Source organism: Callorhinchus milii, unplaced genomic scaffold (genome assembly GCF_018977255.1).
Source record: "Callorhinchus milii isolate IMCB2004 unplaced genomic scaffold, IMCB_Cmil_1.0 Scaffold1, whole genome shotgun sequence".
Lineage (NCBI taxonomy): Eukaryota > Metazoa > Chordata > Chondrichthyes > Chimaeriformes > Callorhinchidae > Callorhinchus > Callorhinchus milii.
Genome location: NW_024704742.1, coordinates 132,429,982 through 132,457,256, shown reverse-complemented (window position 1 = coordinate 132,457,256; position 27,275 = coordinate 132,429,982). Strand labels below are relative to the sequence as shown.

Here is a 27,275-nt window from a genome sequence, read left to right as displayed (position 1 = left end):
GCATTTCACCCACAAATATACATTCAATTCAGTTTACAGTATAATTCTGTGAAGCGCTTTGAGACGTCTCGAAGACATGATAAAGCACTATATCAAATGCAAGGATTATTATTATAAGCCAGTGGAGTCGGGTAAGGATGGGGGTGATAGGGTCGTGGAGCCTGGTGTGGGAGAGGATACGGGCTGTAGAGTTCTGGATGATTTGCAGCCTGTGGAGGGAGGAGTTGGGGAGGCCGACAAGCAGGCGGTTTGCATAATGGAACCTGGATGTTATGAATGCATGTATGAGAGGCTCGGCAGCCTACGGTCTGAGACAGTGGCGAAGCCGGGCAGTGTTGCGGAGGTGGGGGGAGGTAGAGCGGGTCATGGCACGGATATAGGGTAGAAAGGATAGCTGAGGTTCAAACAAGACCGCAAGGTTCTGGATTAGCTTCGTAAAGTGGAGTGTGCATCCTTGGATGGTGATGCTCTCAGTGCCTGAAATGTAGAGGTGCTGACGGGAGGGCCTCAGTCTTGTTGATGTTCAACTGTAGAAAGTTAGCTCTCATCCAGGACTTAATGTCTGACAGACATTCTGTCAGGACAGCAGTGGTCCTGGAGTCGAGGGTGGAGGAAGAGAGTTAGAGTTGGGTATCATTCACATATATGTGAAAATTTACCCCATTTCTGCGTAATGTCACCAAGAGGGAGCATTTATATATATTGAAAAGGAGGGGAACAAAGCACAGCCCTGAGGAACTCTGCACAAGACAGTGAGGGGGCTAGAGGAGAAGCTGTTTGTGGAGATGAAGTGGAGACAGTGTGAGAGGTAGGATCTGAACCATACAAGGACAGAAGTATGAAGGTTGAGGTGAGAGGAGAGGCGGTGGAGGAGGATAGAGTTGTCAATAGTATCGAAGGCAGCAGAGAGGTCAAGGAGGACGAGTAGGGAGTGGTAGCCCTGGTCGCAGATGGATAAAATGTCATTTGTCACCTTGACCAAAGTTGTTTCTGTGCTGTGGGCAGAGCGGAAACCTGATTGGAGGGGTTCGTGAAGGGAGTGGCGGGAGAGGAAGGAGCGAAGGTGGGAAGCAACGAAGCGCTCTGAGACGCCGTCCGGCGTGGAGGGCACTATATAAATCCAAGTTGTTATTTCAGGACCTTGGAAAGGAAAGGGAGGTTGGAGTTGGGCAGACAGGTGACAGTTGAAGTGTGGGGGGATGCATTTTTGGAGGAGGAATGAGGAGAGGCAATATACAATAAATGGTAGTTTTAAAGAGGGTTCAGGAGTAGAGAGAACTGGGGGTTCACATACACAAGTCTTTGAAGGTGGCAGGACAGGTTGATCGAGTTGTTAAAAAGCATATGGGATCCTTGGCTTTATAAATAGAGGCATTGGGTGCAAAAGCAAGGACGTTATGCTAAACCTTTGAGTCACTAGTTAGGCTGTCCTTTCTTCCTCATATCCGCGACACAACTGGCACCGCCTTCCATCACCTATGAAACATCGTCAGACTACGGCACTACCTCATCCCTCACACTGCTGAAACTCTGGTCCACGCCTTTATCACCTCAATGCTGGACTATGGGAACTCTCTCCTCGCCGGCCTTCCCGGTACCTCCCTCCACAAGCTGCAGGTCAATTCAGAACTCTGCAGCTCGTGTACTGTCCCACACCAGGCTTCGCGACCACATGACTCCCACCCTCGCTCACTTCCAATGGCTTCCAATCCCCCAGAGGATCGAATTCAAGATCCTCATCCTCACCTACAAGGCCATTCACGGCCTTGCTCCCTCCTCCCTCTCCGACCAACTATCCCCCTACCTACCTGCCCATACCCTCTGTTCCTCTCACTCCGGTTTGCTCCACATCCCCCGCCCTGACCGCCCTACGATCGATGGCCGGGCCTTCAGCCCCGAGGCTCTGGAACTCCATCCCCCAGTGCCTTTGCCTTGATTCCTCCCTTTCCTCCTTCAGAGCCGGTCTCAAGACCTTTCTCTTTGACCGTGCCTTCAGCTCCTCTCTCGACTCTCTGCTCCCTCTCTTCCCTCCCCTCACCCTGACCATTTCCTCCCTGCTCGGGTCCTGACCCAACTGTCCAGTGCCTTGGGATGTTCTCCCGACGTGAAAGGCGCTCTATAAATGGAATCTTGTTGTTGTTGTTGTTATGTAGGCCTCAGCTGGGGTATTGTGTCCAATTCTGGGCTCCACAAGGAAGGATATCAAGGCCTTAGAGAGGGTGTAGAGGAGATTTACCAGAATAGTACCAGGGATGATGGACTTTAGTTATGTGGAGACTCGAGAAGCTGGGATTGTTCTAACCAGAGAAAGTTAAGGGAGATTTAATAGAGGTGTCAAAATAATGAGGGGTTTTGATAGTGGATAGGGAGAAACTGTTTACACTGGCAGACAGGTTGGTAACCAGGGAACGTAGATTCAAAATAATTGGCAAAAGAACCGCAGGGAAGTTGAGGAGAATTTTTTTTACAGAAAGAGTTGTTACGGTCTGGAATGACCTGCCTGAAAGGGTGGTGGAAACAGATTCAATAACAAATTTAAAAAGGGAATTAAATAGGTACTTGAAGAGGAAAAATTTGCAAGGATATGGGGAAAGAGCGAGGGAGTGGGACTGATTGGGTAGCTCTTCCAAAGAGCTAGCACAGGCACGATGGGTCGAATGTCCTCCTTCTGTGCTGTAAGATTCTATGATTAACCACTGCAAAGCCAGGAGTAGTAATATACCATTCTCGGGTAAAAATTCTCAATTGTATTTGAATTGATTCACAAATTAAATATAAAATAATGAAGAGCTCTGTGTGATTGCAAAGTAGCCTTAATCAAGGGTTCAGATGACATCACAAGCCGGAAGAATGAAACTCGAGTAGAACATAATCATCATCTGATTCTTGAAATTATTGCCTGAGGTCTGGTGGGTTCTTGAATTTCTCATTTGCACACCATCAAATTGATTTGGATTTTGAGATATTTTAGCTGCTGGTAGCTGTTGCTATGGAAAATTGTCCTGTATGTATTGACGTTTGAGTAAGACATCATTACCTTTTGAGAAATCAGTAATCCCTAGAAAGTCTTCATACAGCCGTTTTACAGTAATGCAGTGATGCTTGTTTTTTAAAAAAACAGTTACTGAACAAACTAGCTGCATTGAAAACTGAGGCTACATTTTAAATTAACACCAAAAATGAAACGCAGTTGGATTTTTTATCTAAAAAAATTAATTGATTAAAATTAATTTGTTGCCAATTATGCCGAAAGCAGGTAATATATACTTGATACCACCACAACAACAACTTGCATTTATATAGCACCCTCCATGCCAGGCGGCATCTCAGATCACTTAAATAACAATTCCACATCTTGTTTTCAGTGGCTACTGAAAATCAGCTGATGCTGCTCAATCCACTTTCAGATTAAGCTTTGTCTGAAAACCATCATTTGAACCTCTCAGGCAGAAAGTACTCTCACCCCGAGCTATGCTGTTAATCCTAATAGAACTGTGACCGTTACTGCAAAATGTTATTAATCTGTATTGCTTAATATTGAAAAAAACAGATGTTCAAATCGAGATACTTTGTTATTGTGGTCTCAACTTGAGTTCACGATAACATTGTAGTGTTATAGGACAAAGTGAGCAGGATACAGCGTAGTGTAGTGGGGCCTAGATTGAACAAAGTCTGCAAAATGGAATGAGAGGAGAATACAATATGGATTAGTAGGTTGTTAAACCAGGAGAGAGGATAATGAGAGGGCCTTGAGGAGTGGAATTGTATGAATGGGTGAGTTGGGAAATAGTTAATGTACTCGGTGTTGGTTGATTGTTGGTTGAATATTCATTTTTATGTTAATTTATGAAGAAGTTGAGTTTGTGTGAACTCAACAAATACTCATTTGAATAAAAGTGTTGTGCTGACCCTCTCATTCTGATGGTTGTGTGGTGCTTTAGACATGGTGAGATCTGTACAGGATCTCAGAAATGGCATATTTCCAATCTACTGTGAACTCAAAATGAAATAAAGGATGTATTTGATGTTGCTGTATCCATGCCATTCAGTGGTTTTATGATATAAATATGCTGGCAAAAGATGCAACATTCTGAACTATAAATAGTTCATACCTACATTCTCAAGCAATTCAGGTGTCAGCCTGGCTCAGTTGCTAGCACTCTCACCTCTGAGTCATACGATCGTGGGTTCAAGCCCCATGTTGGGACCTTGGATAGTCAGCTGTTACTCCAATACAGTCCTGGGGGTGGGCTGCATTGTCTAAAATGCAGTCTTTCAGATGAGATTTTAAACTGAGGACTTGTCTGACTAATCAGGTGGACATTATCCCATGACACTATTTAAAAAGAGGAACATATCCCAGTGTCCTCGCCAACAATCCCCCAAATACAATTGATCGTTCACTTTATGGCTGTTTGCGGGACATTGCAGTCTGGAAATTGACACTGGTCATGGAATTAATGATGAATTAAAGTCTGTGCTTAGAATAATGAGGTAACCAATTTGGGATGCTCACCTGAAGTGAAAGGAGCCAAATCATATGTAAGAATTGTATTTTGGATTAATTCACGCACATTTTGTTCACCCAAATTTTGTTGTAAACTGTTGACTGCTTACTCAGAATACGTCTCAAAGCACGGAAGGCTTTTCTGCAGATTCAGCCAAGATTTCTTGGGAGGGTGATCTCCACCTACAAGATTTACAAAATAGAACTGCTTTACTGCAATTTTGTTCTCGGGAGTGATCTCCTAAATCTGTAGAAGCACCTGTAGAAATACAGCCAATATTTATTTAACAGTTTATTCATTGGGGTATTCAGTAATCATGCGGAATTCACTTGAGAGGCTGATAAAATCAGATCTTGCCTCACCTCGGCTCAGCATCGATCTCCACCGTTCTTAAGCATTTAGAGATGGTACCCTGCGTGAAGGGTGCTATATAAATGGAAGCTGGTGTTTAGTTGTCACCTCATTGGTGAATTGCTGGCTGTATTGCTGGCAGGATAACCGCTGAGTATTTAGTTTGTTCTACAGCAATTTAGATTTTTACAATGTGGCTGAATTAAAGAAAGCAGCTCTCAAATTTTGCTAGAATAGATTCCCCCTTCTGATCATCTCTTTTTCTCCCCCCACCATTTAAAAAAAAAAGGTCCAGTGTATCTAGCTAGTCAGATTTTTAATAAGGTAATGGTCATGGAATTAATGATGAATTAAATTTTGTGCTTAGAATAATGAGGTAACCAATTTGTGGATTTTTCACTTCTGGTTGGATCATCTGGATGAATGAAGGAAAAAGTGGGTAATTAAGGTCTTGTTTCCATTGTTCGTTTGTAGTTATTGCTAAATTTAGCATTGACTAATCCAGCTGTGGAAAAGAGTATAGACTAGATTGCCCAGTTTCCTTAACTGAACAAAGCAGCAGGAGATTTAAATTTTGGAGTGAATAAATGTTTCTTGAAATTGGCAGATAAATAGATACTTGGAAGTCTGGAAATTGCTGGGGGCTGTTCCTGCAAATGCTGGTTTTGGTTTTGTAATCTGAAAATAGATTTAGAATTTATTACACATGCAACATTTCTCTTACAATAAGTGAAAGGATCTGCACAGTTTGTTTCATTCAAAGCTCTTTACAACTGTAATGCTAAAGGAATGATAATCGGAGCAGTTGCTGACATTCAAACATGTAAAAGATTTTTGAGGGGTGCAATAACATATGTCTTCACTGATTTGCTGCCATCAGTTATAGTTTATAAATATTTTCTGTGACTAAGATAAGTGCCCACGACTTACGTAAGTAAGTCTCCTAAGAATTTGAACTGTGCCTTTTCCAGGTGAACTTTTATCAGCAAATGTAACATTCTGACCCATATTAATATATCAATAGCTCTTTTGATAAACGGCAATTTTTAATTTATTGACTCTGGTTAATTGAACCAAATACAAGTTTGTGAGAGGGATTTTCAATTGAGAAACACCTTGGCTGAAAGATACTGGGTTGCAAACAAAACCAGGTTGGCAAGAGCAAAGGCTTGGGGACCCCAGAGTGTGCGTTGGGGTACTGCTGGAGTCTAACCAGCTAAAACCACGTAGCTTGCCATTGAGGGCACTAGCTAGCAAGCTTTCCTACTGCTTGTCCAGCTAGGACCACCCTACCTGTTAGGCCTTTGCAGGGTTAACAGGAGCTTAGTGAGAAGAGTCCCTGTCCCCAATCCAATGACTGATGCTTTCTCTGCCAAAAATCATTGAATCACAATGTATATCTTTTTTTTGAAAAAAAAGGGATTAGATGCTTGAAAAATGAATATTAAGGGTTAGGGAGACAAACAGGGAGATTACCTGACTTTCAAGAAAAAAATACCAGGTCTATAGGTTTAAGGGCTTATTTCTGTACCATCACATTCTGTGATGCTGTGATTCACTTTATCTGCAGAAAGCAGACCCGCTGTCTCCCAGCTCCATTTCTGAATTGTCCTTTTCATGACTAGATCAATTTTGGGGCATTAAAGGAAAGTTCGGACGCCTTGTTTTTTAACCTCAAAAGAAAATATAACATAGGCCTGACAATTTGCCTTTCTGTAAACCCAGAATTTAAACGTGTAATATTCTGACTGCAGTCTACCTGGCATATACCCGAGTTTGGCTGATTGTCTGCACCAATCCCAAACCACTTACAGTGATGCAATCAAATCCAAGGATCATAGATGCAGTATAACATGTTAATGGTTTGCCACACATATGAGATTTTGCATATTTATGAAAAGGTTTAACTGTTATAATATTAGTCCTGCTCTCTTTCTAAAGGTAGTTTTTTAAGGGCTGCTCAGAGGCTCTGCCCTGTGTGAAGGGCGCTACAAGTTGTTATTAGCATTAACCTTCAGACTAGTCTGATTTCTGCACTTTAATTTCATGTACTGTAATGTTGAAAGCATCCCAGTAAATATTACACTTGTGTATATACCCAACAACAACAAAATGACATTTATAGAGCACCTTTCACGTCAGGAGGACGTCCCAAAGCATTGAACAGTCAGGTGTTGGGGCCCGAGCATGGGGGAGGGGTGGTGTAGGGATGAGGGAAGGCAGAGAGGTGGGAGGGAGACTAAAGGCACGGTCGAAGAGAAGGGTCTTGAGACCAGCCTTGAAGGAGGCAAGGGAGGAAGCGAGGCAAAGGGACCGTGGGATGCAGTTCTAAAGTGTGGGGGCAGAGAGGCTGAAAGTCCGGCCACCGATGGTCGGGCGGGAGACATGGAGCAGGCCGGAGCCCGATGAATGGAGGGAGCGGGCAGGTTGGTAGCGAGTCAGCAGTTCAGAGAGGTAGGAGGGGAGTATACCCCAACAATAAGTTAATTGACTGAAATGTTAACTCTGAATTGTTAAAATCAAATTTAATACATTTTCTTAAGCACGTCCAAGTGTGTATCCTTTCAGCCTTTTCTATTTTTAATGCAGCTTTTTCCCATTTCCTATTTATTCTTGCCTGTTTTTCTTGCTGTAAAACTACCTTTTCTTTTCAGCACCCAACTTCCATTTTGCATGGCGTTTTGAAACCATTTTTAACTTCGTTAATCGAAACCTGCCCACTCCCATAGACAAGGGAACTCATTCAGGTGCTTTAGGGACAATAATGGTTGCTCTGATGCACACCAGACCATTACTCACAATGTAAAAATAAACAGTCAAAATGGTAGTTTGCTGCTTTTCATCTCCAGAGGCTGAAATTACAATTTAACATACTGATGTTTTGTAAAGGTCACTTACACTTCATTCTCTGTTAAATGTTCACAGCACAAGCCCTCCTAGAATGTCTCATTTGGCAATTGGACACCTTGGGGATGTTAAGGACATGGAGAGAAAGTGTCCTCGCTGCTCTTCTATTTGTCATGTTGCTGAGGCAATGCTGTAGTTTATTGTATTGAAATATTTGCTGTTTAACCCATACCTCTCTAGCTCACAATATCATACAATCTTACAGCACGGAAAGAGGCCGTTCTTTGAAAGAGCTACCCAACGAGTCCCACTTCCCCGCACTTTCTCCATACATAGCCTTGCAATTTTTTTTCCTTTTCAAGTATATAGCCAATTCCCTTTTGAAAGGTATTATTGACGGTGCTTTCACCACCTTTTCAGACAGTGCATTTCAGATAGTAATAACTCGCACATATTCTCTGTGGGCTGACTGGTCTGTATATTTCCAACTCATACACTTGTGTTCAAGAAATAAACATTAATACAGCTACTTAAATATCAAGATATTTCTATTATTATATTGTATATTATCCGGTAAAATTTAAAATGGTCTGCCAGAGTGGTTTTGTAGCACAAATGAAAACAAAATGCTGATTAACTGGGCAGCATATTTGATATTATGAGGTTAATCTCTGACCCTTTTTGTGCCCCTAAGGTAGGAAAGGAAGACCACAGTTGAGTAAACTCAGTAGCTCCGAAGAGCCAGCAAAACTGAGATGAACAACTTTGTTTGTCAATTATATCATTAGTATCATTCAGGAAAAAAGGCCATCAAGCCTTCTTCACCATACACCGTTCTATGGCACTAATCATTACCACTCCTATACTGATTCTTACTTGGGCCTCAATCGAACACTTTGGAGCAATGACAAAAAAACAGAAGGAGATGAGCCATGTGCATCCTGCAAGTCAGGTCACCTCCCCCCCCCCCCCCGCCGTCACTAGAAATGTCTTAATCGGACCACTTCCCTCTCCCTCCTATTTGAAGAAGGGTGGGGACAAAGCCAGGCTGATCTAAAGCAAAATTGGATAACATTGCAATCCCCAAAAATTTCAAAGCACTTCCTGTGTGGCATACCTTAAAGCACATTCTTCTGTAAGATGCCAAAGACCGTAGCGAGTCATTTTCAGTCAATATTTTATCTTAAAAATATTGAACCTGGAAATCTATTTTAAATCCCACCCTGCCTGTCACACCATCAGCGGCTGTGCCTTTCTGCCCCTTTCTCTGGAACTCCCGTCAGAGTCCCTGCACCCTGTCCCTTCCCTCACCTCTTTCAAGGTCTGTCTAAAGATCTTCTTTGACCGTACCTTTGGTCATCTTCCTGCTCCCGCCCCTCTTGAATCCAATCCCTAACTCAGGTGCAAACCCTCAATTGTGCCACACCTTGGGAGCGCCTCTCAACATGAAAGGCGCTATACTGTAAAAATTTTAATTTGTTTTTGAAAAATCTGCAGTTCATTTTGTAACGTTTTTGTGTGCAGAACGTTTTTTAAAATGTCATAGTGATTGTTTCTATATTGAGTTAATGACAGACGGATTGTGTTGCAGAATTGGCATGGACAATGTTTTACAAATTTAGTACAGCACTGCTTGTATTTGGTTTGTAATGTGAAATTAAGAAATAGTAGTCCCACCAAGGGGGTTAGATTTTATAAGTAAGAACTTAGTCATAGCAACTGACTAACTAAGAAGTTACATTAAAAAGCACTGAAGTTGAGGGACAGTTTTATTCCTTTTTGGATTTTTTATACAGTAGTGGTAGATTTTACAAAAAAAATGGCTATTGTTCATGTGGCTCTGATGGTGACATTCACACTAAATAACCACTTGAGTTCTCTGATACAATGCTGTCAACAATTTAACATGGAACTTCATTAGTCCACTTGCTCAGTGTCTTGCTGATTAGAGAATTCAATGCAGAACCTCAACTCTGAATAATTTGTTTAATGATCCGCTTACGGGACAATTCTGCGCAATTCATTGATCTAGCTTCACAGAAAGATACTCCTCACTGATCAGCTGTAGGTTTGTTTGAAACTAGTGCCACTGGTCTCTATAAATATATATATTATATATATATAGTTCTCTTATAGTTGAAATTGACTGTAACTGTTTTTCACCTGAGTTTCAGGAGCAGCCAGGTGTAAAGGGTAGATAGAGTACAAGCAACAAAACTCAGGCCATTTTCATCCTACCCGACTGGGTGAATCCTGCAACCATCACGTATTCTAAAGGTTTGTTTCAGGTGACATCAACATCAACTCGCTTCAGGGATGTGAAGAGCAATTTTGACAATTGATATTGAGAAGTAAATTAAATGGAAAAGTGGGAAATGAACTGATAGAACAGGTTACGTGGAATGGTGTTTGAAGTCGAGACAAGAAGGGGCATGATGCTATAATTGGAAGATGGTGAAGATGATATCCTATAAAGACATCAAATGGGCCAAAAGGTCTTCTTCATACAAATCTCTTGTAATCTCTTTAAAATTGGGTCAAAGAAGAAAGGACTTTAATTTTTATATAGCAACATATTGTTAAACTGAAGTCCAGTCTGCCTGTTCAGGTGCATGTTAGATTCCATGTCATTCAGTTCATGGCAGTTTGTGGAATGTTTTTTTGAGTAAATTAGTTGCTTTATTTCTTTATTCCTTTTCTTCAGTAAAGAGATGGTGGACGTGGAACAGGTAAACAATATAAATAGGGGAAAGAGAAGGAGTTTCAAAAAGGAATTAGTTACTGGTAGCTAAAGTGTTTTAGGGACATTAGTTAGAGATGAGTACATCAAAGGAATATTGTCGGAAAGCAGGTGGGTAGACTGTCTACACCTGTCTGAAATTGTTCCAATTTATTATATTACCATTGGATAGAAAGACAGCAAAATTATAATAAATTGCGAAACTTAAGGCCTAGAAATATTATTCAGTGTTTTTTCTGCTTAATACTTAAGAGGAAATTCATGCCATATGAGTATTTTTTCAGTGCAAGTTCACTGCAGCAAACCTAACCAAATTTCAACAAATGCCACTTTCCTCCCAAAGAATAAGGTATCACAGAAAGAGAAAATGTGGTTTTATTGCAAGAAATTATACTGCCCTATTCTTCATATGCGGTGACTGGTTCAATTCAAATTGAAATCTTGCCCGTGGGTAAGAAACATGAATGAAAGTGGAAGTGAGAAGTGTCTTTCCTTTTTTTAAAAAACAAGCCTGTGCTTTAGAATAAGCCAATCAACATTTCACAGCTGCAGCTTCCAGTGTGACCTGCCTGCTCACTGCTCTCTGATTAACAGCCCAGCACTTCAAAGCTAATACCTTATCACTGCATATCAGTAGACTGAGTGTTAATGCAGAGGTTTAAACCATTGAAGCAAAAAATTACCACAATAATTTGCCACCTCATCTCGGTTTTAAATGCTGTATATTATATACTGTGCTGTATATAATATAATAATCCTTGCATTTGATAGAGCGTCTTATGTCTTGGAGATGTCCCAAAGTACTTCACAAAATATACTGTCCAGTGAATTGACTGTATATTTTGCAGGCAAAACATGGCAGTCAATTGCGTACAGCAGTGTCTTACAAACAGTCATGGATTGAGTGACCAAATTAATTTTTTACATTTTTTTTGTAGGGCTTATTAGCCCCGAATAAGTGATCCGCCAATCGACTAACAACCGGGTACTTACTTACTTACTTACTTACTTACTATTCAAATGCTCTCCTCGCTGGTCTCCCCTCTACTACCATCCATAAAATCCAGGTCATACAAAACTCTGCCTCCCACATTCTTACCTGCACCAAACTACTCTCCTCGATTACCCCAGTCCTTACCAGACTGCCTATCCCAGAGAGGATTGACTTCAAGATCCTCACCCTTGTCTTCAAATCCCTCCACTCCTCTGCACGCCCCCTACCTCTCTGCTCAAAACAGTGCCCGTTGCCTTCGCTCCACTGGGTCTAGCCTCCTCCTTGTCCCCCGAGTCCTCCGCTCCACCCTCGGCGGCTGTGCTTTCAGCCACTATGCACCGAGACTCTGGAACTGCCTTCCTCACTCCCTTCGCCTTGCCCCCTCTTCCTATTTCAGGTCTCGGCTGTAGACCTTTGTTTTCGACCGCGCCTTTGGTCACCTTCCTCCCCCTCCCCCTGGCTCGGCCCCGGGACCCGTTACTGTGAAGCGCTCTGATACGCCATCCGGCGTGGAGGGTGCTATGTAAATCCAAGTTATTGTTGTGCTGCTGTTACACAGAGAGATGTGGAGTAAGGAACCTTGCCCAACGTTTCGAACGCAGGTCCTCTTGCTTGTGAGGCGAGTGCTCCAACCACGAAGCTACACATAGTACAACTACACGCACACGTACACACAGAAAATTTGGGCTGTTTGTGGGACATTGTCGTGCACAAATCGGCTGCTGCGTTCACCTATAAAATACACAGTCACTACGATTCACAGCAAATCCTGTGAAGCGCGTTGAAACATCTCGATGTTCTAATGCACTATATCCAGTGCAAGGATTATTATTTTACGTATCATGGGTTTGCATGACATAAATTGGCTTTAGAAATGTTCCCCAGTAGGTGGCTTTAAAATGTAATTTCACATGAAAATGGGTTAGTATCTTTGTGTAGATATCAGCCTCTGGTCCCATGTTTCTCTGGTTCCATACTGCTGACAGCACATGCACTGTTTTTGGTAGCGGAGGGGCAGCAAGGTCAGACATCTAAGAATGAAGTAATAACTAGTGGAGTGATTTGGCAGAGTCTGCCATCAGTTCCCACTTGTAATTAAGATATCACGTGGATTTCGTTTATATCGGCAGCAGTGAGACACTTTTTCTTGCTGTCACTGCCTGGTGTCCATCTTTGTAACCACTGAAGTGAGACAGAGCCCAGTCAAAGCACACACCACCTCCTTCCTCCCACCACAACAATGTCCAACAATAATGCCACTGCTGAATTCTTAAAGACTCAATTTCTTTTGGTCTTGCCCCTTTTCTGAACTGCAGATAGCTGTTTTTCCAAATTGACACTAAATTTGATCTCTTCCCTCCCACTCCTACCCAAAGAAAACCCAATTAAATCTTAAATTTAATAGGGGTCCTATAGCTCAGTGGTTAGAGCACTCGCCTCACAAGTGAGAGACCTGGGTTCGATTCCCGGCAGGGGGAAATGTTGGGCAAGTTTCCTTACTCCACACACCTGATAATAATCCCTCAAGAAAAGAAACAATAATAATTTGGTCACTCAATCCACGATTGTTTGTGGGAAAACTTATGTGCGCACTCGACTGCCCATTTCGCCCACAAAATATACAGTCAATTCACTTTACAGTATATTCTGTGAAGCGATTTGAGATGTCTAGAAGATGTGACTCTATATCAAATGCATGGATTATTTAAGTTGTAAGTATTGAATTTCTGGCCTCCGATCGTTACAATAAGTACAAGTCATGTGTGAGGCTGATGGATAATTCTAATGAGCTAATAGATATTTTGTTAAAAGTAGTCTGACAGGCATAAACATGCATTTATAAATGCGTCAAAGTATGTTCAAGTATTTAGTGATAACATACTGTTTTCTTGGAACATACCAATATTAAACAAATTTAAGATTTCAATCCATGCGAAGAAATGTAATCTCAGAAATAGCAAGATTAATTCCTGCTCCAACCCATTTTCTAGCTCTCCACGGTAGGCAAGTGAAATGTTAATACAAATTGTAGCATCCACAGTCAGACAGAAGGTATTATTTTGAGAAATCAATACCTGTTACACAACTCTTGAGACGTGTTTCTTCCCAGTCATTGATTTGGAAACGTTGCTCGTTTTACTGTTAATCTTTCAGACAGACATGACTATATTACCCGTCATTGATTTGGAGGAAATTACTATTGTCGGATGATTCAGTTCTGCATAAGTACTGATGGAATAATTTAGCACCAAATGTCCTATACATTGCTTGTAATAATAATCCTGCAAGAAAAAAAAACAACAATAAATTGGTCACTTCAATCCATGGTTGTTTGTGGGTCACTGCTGTGCGCAATTGGCTGCCGCGTTTAATCCCGGGATTAAAGCCTCCCAAGTTATTGGATTGTGGAATGAGTTTAAACCAGTCATCCTGGTGATAAGATCAGTGTTAACACACTGTTTCCTCAGTGCCATCCTTCTTGGATTTAATTCAAAGGTGCTGACAAGGCTTTTGTATATCATACTGAGCTGAAATTCATCGTCTATCGTTACATTATTGACCAAACTAAGAATGTGGTAGGTTTTCAAGGAATACAGCAAGTCGCAGTCCCAAAGCATTAAAAACAAATCAATAACTTTGCTGAGACATCTGAGTTAATTGTTTTCATTTCCTAGCATTTCAAAGTTCTTGTGGCAGTGGAAGAAGCCGTGCCTAGTCTTTGTGGACCTTTCACTTATTGTCTTTTGCAAGATGGTTCCATTGTAAAAACAAATGCAACACAGCTCTCTCTCTCTCTCCAGCTTCTGACCATTTTTCCATGAGAAACTGACTGATAAGGAATGAAAACAGTTTGTTGTTTATAAACAGTCTTTTGTTCCTCCTCCTGGAGCAAGGATCGTCTTCGAAGCTAGTCTCACCCAGCTCCCCTCATATGAGATTGATCATATGTTTCAAATATACATAAACATTGCAAATATAATTTGAGATATTATTTAACGCAATAATTGCAGAATCCTACAGTCCGCCCTGAAGTGGGTTAAGGTTACAAACGTAAACCCACTTTTATTACTGTAATTAATGTCAAATCAGTACCATTCTCCTCTATCTCTTTCACCCCATTTGACCTCCACCCTATTTTAACATTTCAGGATTCTTAATTGTTCATAAAAAAAACATTTTACAACAATTTTTTTACCAGACGCATAATCCAACATTTATAGTAAATCATTATTAATAATTATATAAATAAAATTAAACTAACAAGGTCATACTTAAATTGTATTAACACAAAAAATAAAATATTACTTCAATTGGTGTGTGTTTCCTTTTTTTATGGGAGCACTTCTTTCAAAATATCATCTTCTAAAATGCCCAGTATATGTATCCATATTTAATTGGTATAAACATCATTTTAATTAAATACTGGAATACACAAAATAAATGATACATAAAATAAATCGAATATATCAAATAATATTAAAATAATTGACATTATAACATTTATAACAATTAAAACTACTAAAATGTGAATGTATTTGACATTTTTGGTTAGTGTACTCTCTCTTAAACCTATCAATGTTTACCCTGTCGTTTCGAGCTCACATCACATGTCCCAAATTATTTGGTCTCCACATATTCTTTAATTATTGCTCACTTTGTTTATCTTTTACCTTGCTATTATTCAGTGCACATGGAACATGGATGGGATCTGGCTTATACTCCGGGTCCAGATCAGTCAAACCCACCATGGCCCTCTTTTTAACACACAAATTACATAAACATATAAAGACAACCTTCACTTTGTTTACTTGCATTTACAAAACTTTAATTGCTACAAACTTACGCTAAATCCAGTCACAACTTCTTGTGGGAGGAAAATATTTTTAATTAGGAGTATTGTGACTGTTCAGATTGCTCTTTTCAAAGAATAGTTAGGGAGTCAATCAATAATATGCAGATTGGCCTCAAAGTCATGCTGTGACTGTTGGCTTCCCCAGCTATTTATTCGAAGGGTTGCAACATATCCAATGCAGACCTTGGAAATGCATCAGCCTGTCATATGAATTTAGAGATCAATTTGTTTTTTTCAATTTAATCTTATTTAAATTTGTCTTTGCTCTTTGGCCAATTGCTATCACATTTTTTTGCTTAAATTTTTGTTCTCGGAATATTTGTCAAAATATTTTCTGTAGCCAAAATATGTTTTTAAACCTCAGCAGGTAGCGTTGTTGGATCACACCATATCAGGTCTGAATTGACCTTACTCACTTGTGAGTAAATTTGCAATAATTTTTTTTCAACCAGTTTTAGATACGTTTAAGTTTATATGTTTTTACACTAATAAAAATAAAAGCTAAATATAAACTAACACCCAGCCAGGTGCTATAAAAATATGTAAATTCACCTGACTGCTGTTTATATTCTACTAATTTTCAAAAAAAATCTCTGGTTTTACTTTAAATTTAGTTAACATTTAAAAAAAAATCTTTGTCAATGTACGCTTGGTTTTCAATCATGTTTTTCTTGGACATTCAATCATTTGTTGTAACCAATTGTATTAAAATAAAAATTCCCAATATTATACAAAAGAGCCTTAAAATCAAGATTGTCAAGTGAGAATAACCAGACAAAAAAACAAAGTCCAGCTGCAGCCACAACTCTGCTCATCCCAAACAGTCAGTGACTTTGAGCTTGTTTTTTTCGTGAGGGGAGAGAAACAGCAGTGCTTGCAAACAACCATGTCTCTCCCCCCTTGGAGCACCTTGTTTTGCAAGGGGTGTCGGTTTCACAATTTTTTTTGAGTGAAAGGAGCAAACTTGCAGCAATTCAATACTTTATCAACAGGTGAGCTGATACAAACCAAACCCTTTGGAATGTTTATAGATTGTCGTCGATGAAAATCTGCATAAAATCTGAGAGGTTAAAGTCAGGTTTGGGGAGAAAAGAGAGAGGAGACGATGGGGAACGAGGAGGGTGAGGGCATTCATGACAGTCGCTAAATAAGCTTTTCAGCATAAAGCTGAGTTAATTTTTCCAAAGGACATTTTAATCTTTAAAAGGCCTGTCTTCTATTGTTATTAGTTTCATATTAAATCTCTTTCTCCTGTTAGTGTCTTTTTTTAATTAACCCCCCCCTGTTCTCTTGCTTATTCCATTCTACACTACTTGTGCCTATCCCCACCTGTCATCTTTGTCTCTCGGCATCACTTCTATTGTTTTCATACTGCATTGGTATGGCTTGATTGCTACGTTGTGTATAAATCCCATACCTGCATTCTTTTAGGTTTTCATCTTTTTGGACAGCAGAAGAGGATGGCCTTCCACAAAAAAAGCATGTTTCCCTATTTTGCTTCCCCTCCAAAGGGTTTTCCGCGCAATTCTTCAGACAACAAGTCCAATATCCAAAGTTTGATACAATTTCTGAATTCGCAAGAGGTTCGAATGAAAGCCCTCTGGCCCATTTCACCTCAGCCTTCAATAATACCCACCATCCGTCCTCCCATTACAGCATCAAGTTGTTCCTTAAATGAGTCCAGCATCTCTGCCACAATGACCCTTCCTGGTGACTCATTCCAGTTGTTGTTAATCTACTGGGTAAAGAAATGTCTCCTGGAGTCTGTCATAAAGTTATCCTTTGCAACCCTGAATTTATCCCCTGTTGTTCTGATGACTTCACATATCAAAGTATTGTTCTGGATTTATTTTCCCAATCTCATTTTAAAATTTTATGCAAGGTCCCCTATGAGATGTCTCTTCAAGAATGAAAGCACTAACTAGTACAGTGAGTACCTCAGAGGTGTAGGAATGCAGCTCAGGATGTCTCACTCTCACAATTTACTGCACTAGGGAGAACTAAGTGAGTAGGCAAGACTGCATTTAGAATATTAGTTGGAATAGGAGGAAGGAGGAGGAAATCATCTGCGCTCTGGGACATAACCCCGCTTGAAGGGCACTATATAAATGCATCACATAACTAACAGTTTAACATTTACAGAACTTGTCTAAAGTTGTCTGATTCACGTCTAAAATAGCACTAAGTGGATGGATACATGTTAAAAGGACACTGAAATTCTGGATAAAAGTACAATAACGTGTATAATAACTATCTGCACATTGCTTGCGATGTTAGATATTTTGTTCGGTATAGGTGATGGAGGAAAATGTTCCTGTAAAATCATTCAGCTGTTAGTGGCTTTCAGCTGTTGAAATTCTTTATCGGAGAGGAAATGTAGCTGAGTGCATCCATTTTTCTAAGACCCCAGGGAAAACTAATGCTTTGACTTGTTTGTTTGCAGAGAAACAGCGGGAGCTGGCCAGGAAGGGGTCTCTGAAGAATGGCAATGTTGGAAGCCCTGTCAATCAGCAGCCGAAAAAGAACAATGTGATGGCGAGAACAAGGTACACGCCATACAGTGCTGTAGGTTATGTCTTCAAATGTGTTGAAATGGTTCTGTATTCCTGCTATGTCCATTGTTGAAGTTTGAGATGTGCTGCTCTGAACAACAACAACAAAATTACATTTGTATAGCGCCTTTCACGTCAGGAGGACGTACCAAAGCACTGGACAGATAGCGTTACGGACCCAAGATCGGTGTGGGGGAGGGTGGAGGGCAGGGGGGAAACCCTTTTTATAACAAAGATGCTCAATTCTTGCCCATTGTCCAGCCTCCACATACAGACAAATATTTCAGTAAACCCAGGGGAGTGGAGAAATCACTTAAGCTGGCGGGGTATGAGGGGTGGCTGGGGGGTGGGGGAGAGAGGCATTAAACTGTATGTAAGGACCTTATCAAGAACCAAGCTTGTATTTTTCCCTAAAAGCGGGAGTGACTATGTTGTTTCTCAAATTGCAGGATAATGTTGGTGTGCCTAATTTCATTTGTCCTGTCCTTTTCCATACAGCTTTCTGTAAAAGTCAGCATAGATATTAGATCTTTGGCAAATGTTTTGATCTGCACGTAACTGTGGTCAATTATTTTTCAGCGGTTCTGGTTAGAAGCAGGTTGTTTTATTTTCAGCCAATTAATTGATTCTGACATCCGGATTCAACGTTTTGTAAAACTTTTCAGTAATTTTTAGCGCTGAATTTGTGTAGGTTGTTTCTTTAATGAAATAATTTTCACAATTGAAGTTTGACCTGGGCTGTACAGAGGGAAGTCTCATTATTCAATTTGCTGGCAGGAATTTTTTTGTATAAGAGTGTCTTTGCTGAATGCTTCACTAAGATGATTTGAGCTCCACGTCTTCAAAGAAGCACACGCAACTGTAGCTGCAGGTCATGAGCGTTCCTATGAATGATCCACAAAGCCAGCAAAATAAGCAATACCGTCTCAAAATGTCAGGTAGTTCTCTAATGATTGCTCAATAGCCAAAGTACCACATGTGTCATACGTACAAGTAAACCCTGCATCTCAGTCTCTGGTGAGTAGGCTGACCTCTTTGACAATAGTGTGGGGATATTACAATTGTTCTTTAGAATTACATTGCCAATAAGATTTCCTTTGTACTGTAATTGGTCCCTGAACTGTAAAAGAACAATGACCTGAGTGTCTGCTCCTGATGTAAATGAGCATTTACAGACATTTGGGGGGAGGACAGTATTGGCTCAGCTATGATGCCCTTTCTCTCTCTCTCTTTCCCCAGTGTTGTATAATACATAAACACACTATATGACAGATTACTACTTGTAAGCGTGTTTAAATGTGTCAGAGGGATGCTGGTATCTGTGAAACCGTATTCCAACCCAAGTCATAACCTTCTACACAAGGGCAAGTAAGAAGACGACAAGCTGGATTAATGATGTATATTTTTATAAAGGTCTGGGGCAATGTCTCTGCAGCCTGATCCAGCAGAAGTCATAAGACTACCCAACCTAAGCTTCCATGATGCATCCAGTACCTTCTGACGAGAGCATTATAGGGATTGATAGGATTGAAGTCTTTACCTGGTGTCAGCACCTACATTAGCATCAGTTAATCCCAGGGCAGCTGCAGTCAGCACATAGTGGTTGAAATATAAGTGTCTAGATGTGTCCATACGTAATACTGTTCAAGGTAGAATTTATAGAAAATGTCTTTACTCTCTGCCTCCCCCTTGACTCCAGGACCACTGCTATCCTGACAGAATGTCTGTCAGATATCCAACTCCTGGATGAGAGTTAATTTTCTTCAGTTGAACGTCTAACAAGACCGAGGCTCTCCTGATTGGCTTCCAACAGCGCCTCCTCACCTCAGGCATTGGCAGCATCACCATCCATGGTTGCACCCTCCTCCTTGCTAAGCCAGTCCGGAACCTTGGCATCTTTTTGACCCTTAACTATTCTTTCTACCCCACATCTGCACCATGACCTGCCTGCTCTGCCTTCCCCCAACTCCACAACATCGCCCGGCTCGACCACTGTTTCAGGCCGTCAAAACCCTCATACATACTTTGATTACATCGAGGCTTCACTATGCAAACTCATTGCTTGTCGGCCTCTCCAACTCCTCCCTCCATAGGCTGCAGATCATCCAGAACTCTGCAGCCCGTGTCCACGTCCGCACCAGGCTCCATGACCCTATCACACTTATCCTCGCCTGACTCCACTGGCTTCCCATCACACAGAGGATACAGTTCAAGCTCCTGGTCCTCACCTTCAAAGACCTCCATGGTCTTGCTCCCCCCTACCTCTGCAACCTCCTAAGCTCTGGCCTGCTTCATGTCTCCTGCCTCGCTCGCCCCACTATTGGCGGGGGGCCTTCTGCCATTCTGCCCCCAGCCTCTGGAACTCCATCCCGCAGTCCCTCCGCCTCGCCCTCTCCCTTGCCTCCTTCAAAACCCATCTCAAGACCCTCCTTTTTGACCGTGCTTTTGATCTCCCTGCTTCCACCCCGCCCTCGACACTCGCCGCCCCTAAGCTCGAGTCTGAAATGTTGTCCAGCATCTTGGGACGTCCTCCCGATGTGAAAGGCGCTATACAAATGTAATTTTGTTGTTGTTGTTACTCCTGTTATTTTCCATAATCCTAGTCCGTTGCTGCTCTGAGTAGAAATTGCTGACCTGCTCAAGATATATTGTGCTGCTCATAGGGAGTGATTGTCATGGCAAGCTGGTAATCGATTCATTTTTTTGATAACAAAATAACAGAATGAATCATCATTGTATTTGGTCTGCTTAATCTTTTTTCACTTCACTGTTTTTAGACAATTCATATTGCAGAATCCTTCCAATTTGTTCTAACTGTGATATCTTCAGATCCGTTTGCACTGCTGCACCTCTTTCGGAAGATGATGTGTTTCAAATGATACGAAATCTCGGTTGAGCTCTCAGCCTTTTCACAACTACTTTATTTGTAAGCAGTTAATAAAATAAGATGCAAAATGCAATGCCTGAAAAGCACTGGAAGCTGATTCGATAACAACTTTTAAAAGAGAAGTATATAGATATTTCGGGAGGGCAAGTTTGCAGGGCTATGGGGAGGGAGCAGGGGAGTGGGATTGAATTGGATAGCTCTTTTCAAAGAGCTGGGACAGACACGATGGGCTGAATGACTTCCTTCTGTGCTGTATAATTCTATGAAATGATATTCAGAAAGAGAACTGAAAGCTATTTGTGCAACTTTTAATCATTTATTTTCCCTGATTGTAAAATTTACATTAAAGTATATAGCATTGAAATGAACTCACTTTTTTGGGTCAGCTAAAAACACATGCAGAAACCCATCACCAAGCTTAAGAGTATTCAAGACAGATACTCATGCTACCTACATATGGAAATGTTCCTGTGTCTGGAATGGAAATTCCACTCTTTCCCTGGAGGGATGCTCCCTGCTTACCTAATTCTGGAAAATATTAGGCTCAAGTTGGTGAGAGCAATAAGGGTTGGGGATCTCAGTGTGTGATGGGTAGTACTGCAGTTCAACCGGCTAAAAGAACAAATTGTTATTACAAACCCTTTCTAGGAAACTTTCTACAAGTTGTCCAGCTAGCTTTGGATCAAGATTAACAAGACCCTGCTTATTTTCTCTATTCCCCTCCCCCCACCCACACGCACTCCCAAAGGGTAATATGAATTTGCATTTTATGTGTTCTCTAATGTAGTCATTATTGATTATTGGCAGGCTGGTTGTTCCGAACAAAGGATATTCTTCGCTAGATCAGAGCCCAGATGAAAAACCTTTGGTTGCCCTGGATACAGACAGGTAATTTATTCCTACTTTTTCATTTCTTGTTAATTTTAGTATAATTTCTCTTATGTGTTTAGACTATTCCGGATTGATTTAATTCAAACTTTAATTTGCGGTTCTTTGAGATTAATTTTAAACCAGGGTCCCAGTGAAAGATCTACTTAACCTGCTGCTTCTCCAGTTCCCTAACATTATTGCTTTCATTATTTTAACCATTTAGAATGCTGTTTGTTCATGTTAGCAAGCCAAATGGGATTTTCAACATCCCAAAGGGAAAGGAAATAGCTATATTATTACTGTATTTTTATAGACATTGTTCTTTTAAGAAGCTTGCAGTATGTCACTTAATTAGCTGAACTTCTCTTAGGTTTTCATATAAGGCTGACATGTGAGGAAAACTCTTATTCCATTTTGATTGTCCACAAACACCAGAAAGTGTTGTTTCGTCATCTGATCTTTACTATAAACACGTTCCAGTGGGACGACCTTCAAGGTCCTTGCACTCCTACAATTCCCTTCACACATTATCACCTCTAACTTGATTTCCTCCTACCCATTCCTCTGCTTGGCTAACTCGAACTTGCTGCACATCCCCTACCCCTTGTGCACTGCCATAGGTTCTTCATCCTCAGCCTCTGGAACTTCCTTCCTCTCTCTCTCTGTCGTCCAAGTCCCACTTCAAAACGTGCATCTTTGACTACGCCCATGGTCACTTAGCCCCTTCTTCTTCCCCTGTTCGGTGTCAAACCTGTCACTCAAGTGCTCCAATACTTTATCCTGCCTGAAGGGTGCTACGTAAATGTAAGTTGTTGTTTAGCTGTACAATTTAAGGAAAGTTGTTGTTTAGGCAAACAGTTTTATGAATAGTTCTACAGCAGCACTTGAAAAGTTTCTTTACATATTAATTTTGTGAGATTTCACTCTCACTTGGTTATTAATCACAATTTCCTCAGCTAATAACCACCAGATCTATAGAACCCAAGACCTTATCTGTTCTTAAGGTTGCTGTTTTTTGATTTTTATTATTTTTAATTTGTCATAATATCGTCATTCACTTTATTTTTGTGGATTTTTCTTCATTTTTAGCGATCTCTTCGAGTGCAAAAATGGCCGAACTTGCAGGTCGTAAGGTTGCCATTGATGTCACTTCCTTTGATTTTGGAGGGGCTTCCTGCACATAGTGCGTGGGAAGTGAAGTCTGTGGGCAACCTTACAACCGAGAAGTCTGACCTTTTTGTAGTTAGTATCTATCAATTGGAATTAACTTTCTTGATTTGGAGATATTTGGAAGCCCATTCAAAAAACAATTAAAATCAGAAACTGGCAAGCCTATCTATCCTCAATGTCATCTCCCAGTTAAGAAATCTTCCTAGAACCCTATCCACAGAACAGCACTGTCTTGTGTTGCTCTCTAATATGTCAGGACTCCCTGGTGAAAGTTCAAGTTCAGTGTTCTTTGTGCAGAATCCATTTCCTGTGCCAACTCGCAGAAGCTCCTCACAGAGCTATTTTCAATATGGTCTTAACCTTAACTCCAAGACACTGTGTAACCTTGATGGGCGCTTTGTCACTGCAGTGCTCCAATTTAACTTCACTACTTTGTTTAAGACTGTACATGAAAACTGCATTTTTAAAATCTTCATATTGCAACACAGAAACGCCTCTTCCCCATCAGGTCTAAATTGTGCAACACTCCTCCATGTGTGCTGCCTGATCCCACCATCCTGCTCACGTCCCACACTCTATTTAAAATATTCAAAAAAACAAGCATTTTCTCCTTTGAAGAAAAATCATATTCCAACCTACATGTGTAAATATTTATTTCTAACCTTTGTGATTATCTTAACTTTATACTGAGAATTTTCTGTAAATCTGCTCCCTTTTCTTTCCTTGGAAGCACTTCCATATTTTCTTTGCGACTTGGACTCTTGGGTGTACTTTGTCAATGCTTTTTAAAAGTCTAGTCTACGCTCTTGGCTTCCTATTATCAATCTCGGGCATTGCTTCCTAAGGCACGTCTGAAGTTGGTCAACTTAAGACTTGCTGTTTCAGCTGGATTAGCTGTAATTTTTACACAGCTGCTCTTTCATTCTTCATCTTTCCAGTCTCTATTCATTGATTCCCTCAAAGTGACGGTCAGTGTTTCTTAAATCTCTTCCCGTGCTCTCGACATACTGCAGGATATAGTTCATCTGCTTGTCCAATTTTATTTGTTTTAAGTCCCTTGAGCCTACCTAGGAGCTCTACCTTATGTATGTCAAAGTCTTAGCTTGTCCAAAGTTTGTTAGATGGCCTGGTGCTTGTATCTTACCTGTCAAAAGCCTGAAAGTTCTATTTCATAACAAGTCAATATCGGCAGGTTTACAATTGAGACATGTAGAGCTTGTATCTCCTTTGGGGAGATAAACCTGTCTGGTGTGTGGGCAAGGATACTGCAGTAGTAACCTGATTTATTTTGTGCTCCTAAACGTATCTACCAATTTATCGGCTGATACAATTGTAGAGAGTTTCTGAAAAGTGTAATTTACGAAGAAGATTTTTAATCACATCCATAAAACTTAAACATTTAAGTTAATTCTGTGCAGATTTTCTCTGGCGATGCGAGGGATTTTATTTTCCTCCTCCATTTGCGGCATGCTCCCCATATTAAAACCAGATGGGACTTGTTCATAAGATCAGCCCCAGAAAAGGCTTTAGTTTTACCACAAACACCATCTCCTTGCTGGAATGTTCTAATAAATGTAATGATATGTGTAAGTGATGTATGTCTGACTTATAAGAAATTACATAGTTTCAGCAAAATGAGATCCTTTTCCAAGTAACTGATTGTTGTCGGCTCAAATTGAAGGTAAGTTGAGCTCTGCAAATGAAATCCGTACCTGGAACATAAATGCTGTGCCCACTGACAATGCAAAAGACTTAAGGTAATCTTTTGAGGTAAAGTACAGATCGTTTACCTTGAAATTCTCTTTTGCAGTGATGATGACTTTGACATGTCTAGATACTCTTCATCAGGCTATTCCTCAGCTGAGGTGAGTTATTTTTTACTGGTGAAAAGAATTGAAGTACTTCAGAACACAGAAGGGTGCCATCTTGCCGTTGTCAAAAATTAGTCAGTGAACACAGCCAGCTCTCCAACTTCATGAAAACAATCAAGTTAAAACCATTAAGGGGCGTGGGGAAAGGGCTGGTTATAGGAATTATATTAAGAAAATTATTTTTTTTAAAAAAACAGGTAGCAGTGGTTTGGACACGATTAGCAGAATGGTTTGCTGTCAGATGGATGCCTGATACCAGCAGACCACAAAATATAGTTAATTCACTTTACAGTATATTCTGTGAAGCGCTTTGAGACCTCTCAAAGATGTAATAAAGCGTTATATGCAAGGATTATTTTTATTATTATTATTGACCAATCAGAGCCTGCTGTTCTGACAAATTTACCCTTTCAGCTTTCATCCATTGACACATGCTCTGAGGCATTTTGAATGAATTGGTGATTAAGTGTCGTTTGTTCTTCCCTTTATAGCAGATTAATCAAGACTTGAATATCCAGCTGCTGAAGGACGGCTACAGGTTAGACGAAATCCCAGACGATGAAGACTTGGATCTTATTCCTCCCAAATCCGTGAACCCCACCTGCATGTGTTGCCAGGCAACCTCCACTGCTTGCAATGTCCAATAATGCGCTTTCCACTGTAATTGTGTAAAACTAACAACCATTGCTTCCTCCTATGGTAGGACATGCACTTTGTGTCCATGTTTAAAACAAAAAGACAAAAAAGCAGACCATCATTGTGGCATTCAGAAGTGGATGTGAATACAGCGTTGAGATGTTTGTGTGAGAGATTGTGACTATGAATCCCACTGCTCAGCAGACGATCTACTGTGTAATTCTGACTTTTCCTTTCCCCTCAAATCTGCTGGAGGGTGGGGGGAGAGAAGAGAAAAAATATTGTAGTAGGTATGAACCGCAGCTTTGTCGTGAACTGGAAACTGGAAATCAATTCCCCAAAAGTTTTTTGTTGTGTCTCCTACAATTTCACTATTTTTGTTGAATTCAAGTTAAAGGGTGCTCCTGTTTCTCAATAAGCAGTACCAGCTTGCCATAAGTACTCAACTCAAGCCAACAATGGACAACATCAATAGCCTAAAAAGGTTCAGTGAGATCACTTTAGCTTAGACTCAATCCCGTTATGTCAAACTCATTTATGTCATGTATTCCGTTAAAATTTAGTAATATTAGGATAAATAAACATAATGCCCCCCCAAACCCTACTGCAAACAAAACTGAAGTACCCTTTATCATGGTAGCCAGGTACTTATGAACTGTGAGTTACTTATTGCACCAATATCAGGTCTTTTGCTTATTTTGTTTGAAGGTAATCTTGAATGTATTCAGTTTGTTGTGAAAAGGGAAAAATCCATTTCTTTATCAAAACATTTTATTTTTGCACTATTAGCGTTGGTAGTTATGTAATTTCACAAATCTTGGAATGAATGTATAATTTTATTTCAGGTTGTTTTGAGGGAGGTGAAGTACTGTGGTGAGGTTTTATTTGTATTTTGGGGGGAATGGATTGTATGTGATGAGGGTGGGCAATTCTGCTTCAGTTAAAGGGATTTTACAAATTGTTACAGCAAAATCTGACAGAATAAGGAAACTGTGTGAAGAGTTTACTTGCAAATATTAGAAGTGGGTAGAGATGGATAGAAGTATGCGATATATCAAGTTGAAGAAATTTTGTTGAGAAATGTTTGGAATATACTGTACTCAGAAATTGATGGCAAACAATTACAGTGACTGCTTATGGTTGTGAAATTATGGTAGAAAATATTAATTACTCTTTAGGAACCTTTACTCAAACTGCCCTTTGAGGTGTATGTTGTGGACAACAGCAAAAACAATGGACATCACAGCTACTATACATTTCAAGAAAGGCTTCATTTTAATTTCTACCTTTTATATATTTTTAGATCGTAAAATCAGAACCTTAAAGTTTGGCCAAGTTTTATTTTTTGATGATTATAAAATGTGCCAGTTGAGTAAAACTGTGAGGTCTGTCTTCCCTGCCCTCCTGCTGTGACCATGCAGTTCTTTTCCAGCTGTGGGATAGACAGAGGAGATTCAGGAGGTCCTACAACTTAATGGACTTTGTCAGTGTCACTCCATATTCTCATGGAGTCCCGTAGTGTAGTAATTCACGCTCATCTTGCAAGCGAGATTGGGTTCAATTCCTAGGCGGGGCGAAACCTCAGCCAAGTTTCCTTACTCCACACGCCTCGGTTTACCTAGCAGTAAGTAGGAACCCAGTTGTTAGTCGATCGGCGCATTGCTCTCCGGAGGAATAATAATCCCTCAATTTTTTTAAAATTGGTCACTCAATCCAAGACTGTTTGTGGGACACTGCTGGGCACAATTGGCTGCCACATTTTTCCCACAAGATATACAGTCAATCCACTTTACGGTATATTCTGTGATGCCCTTTGAGACGTCTCAACGATGTGATAAGGCGCTTTAACAAATGCAAAGATTATTATTATTGGCTACATGTTAAGCGGGTAGTCTGCCTACAATATGTTTGCCACCTCGAGACTAAACTCCACACTGCCACAAGAGCCACACTGCCATAAGTTAGAAAAGGCCGAGAATCTGTCCAGGTTGGAAAT

At 40.5% G+C, this 27,275-nt stretch overlaps 1 protein-coding gene across 2 annotated transcripts in view; it reads left to right on the top strand.

Moving 5' to 3' along the window:
- fam219aa (family with sequence similarity 219 member Aa) overlaps positions 1 to 26,821 on the top strand; it is a 47,251-nt gene extending 20,430 nt beyond the window's left edge. Inside the window, exons 3-6 of one of the 2 annotated variants that reach the window (XM_042335804.1) lie at positions 17,737 to 17,839; positions 21,540 to 21,620; positions 24,583 to 24,637; positions 25,138 to 26,821. In XM_042335804.1, the coding sequence (XP_042191738.1) occupies positions 17,737 to 17,839; positions 21,540 to 21,620; positions 24,583 to 24,637; positions 25,138 to 25,290 (392 nt within the window). In that variant the 3' untranslated portion in view covers positions 25,291 to 26,821. Of the gene's footprint in view, positions 1 to 17,736; positions 17,840 to 21,539; positions 21,621 to 24,582; positions 24,638 to 25,134 lie in introns of both variants that reach the window. The other variant, XM_042335797.1, reaches the window with a different exon arrangement.
- Positions 26,822 to 27,275: the final 454 nt, after the last annotated feature.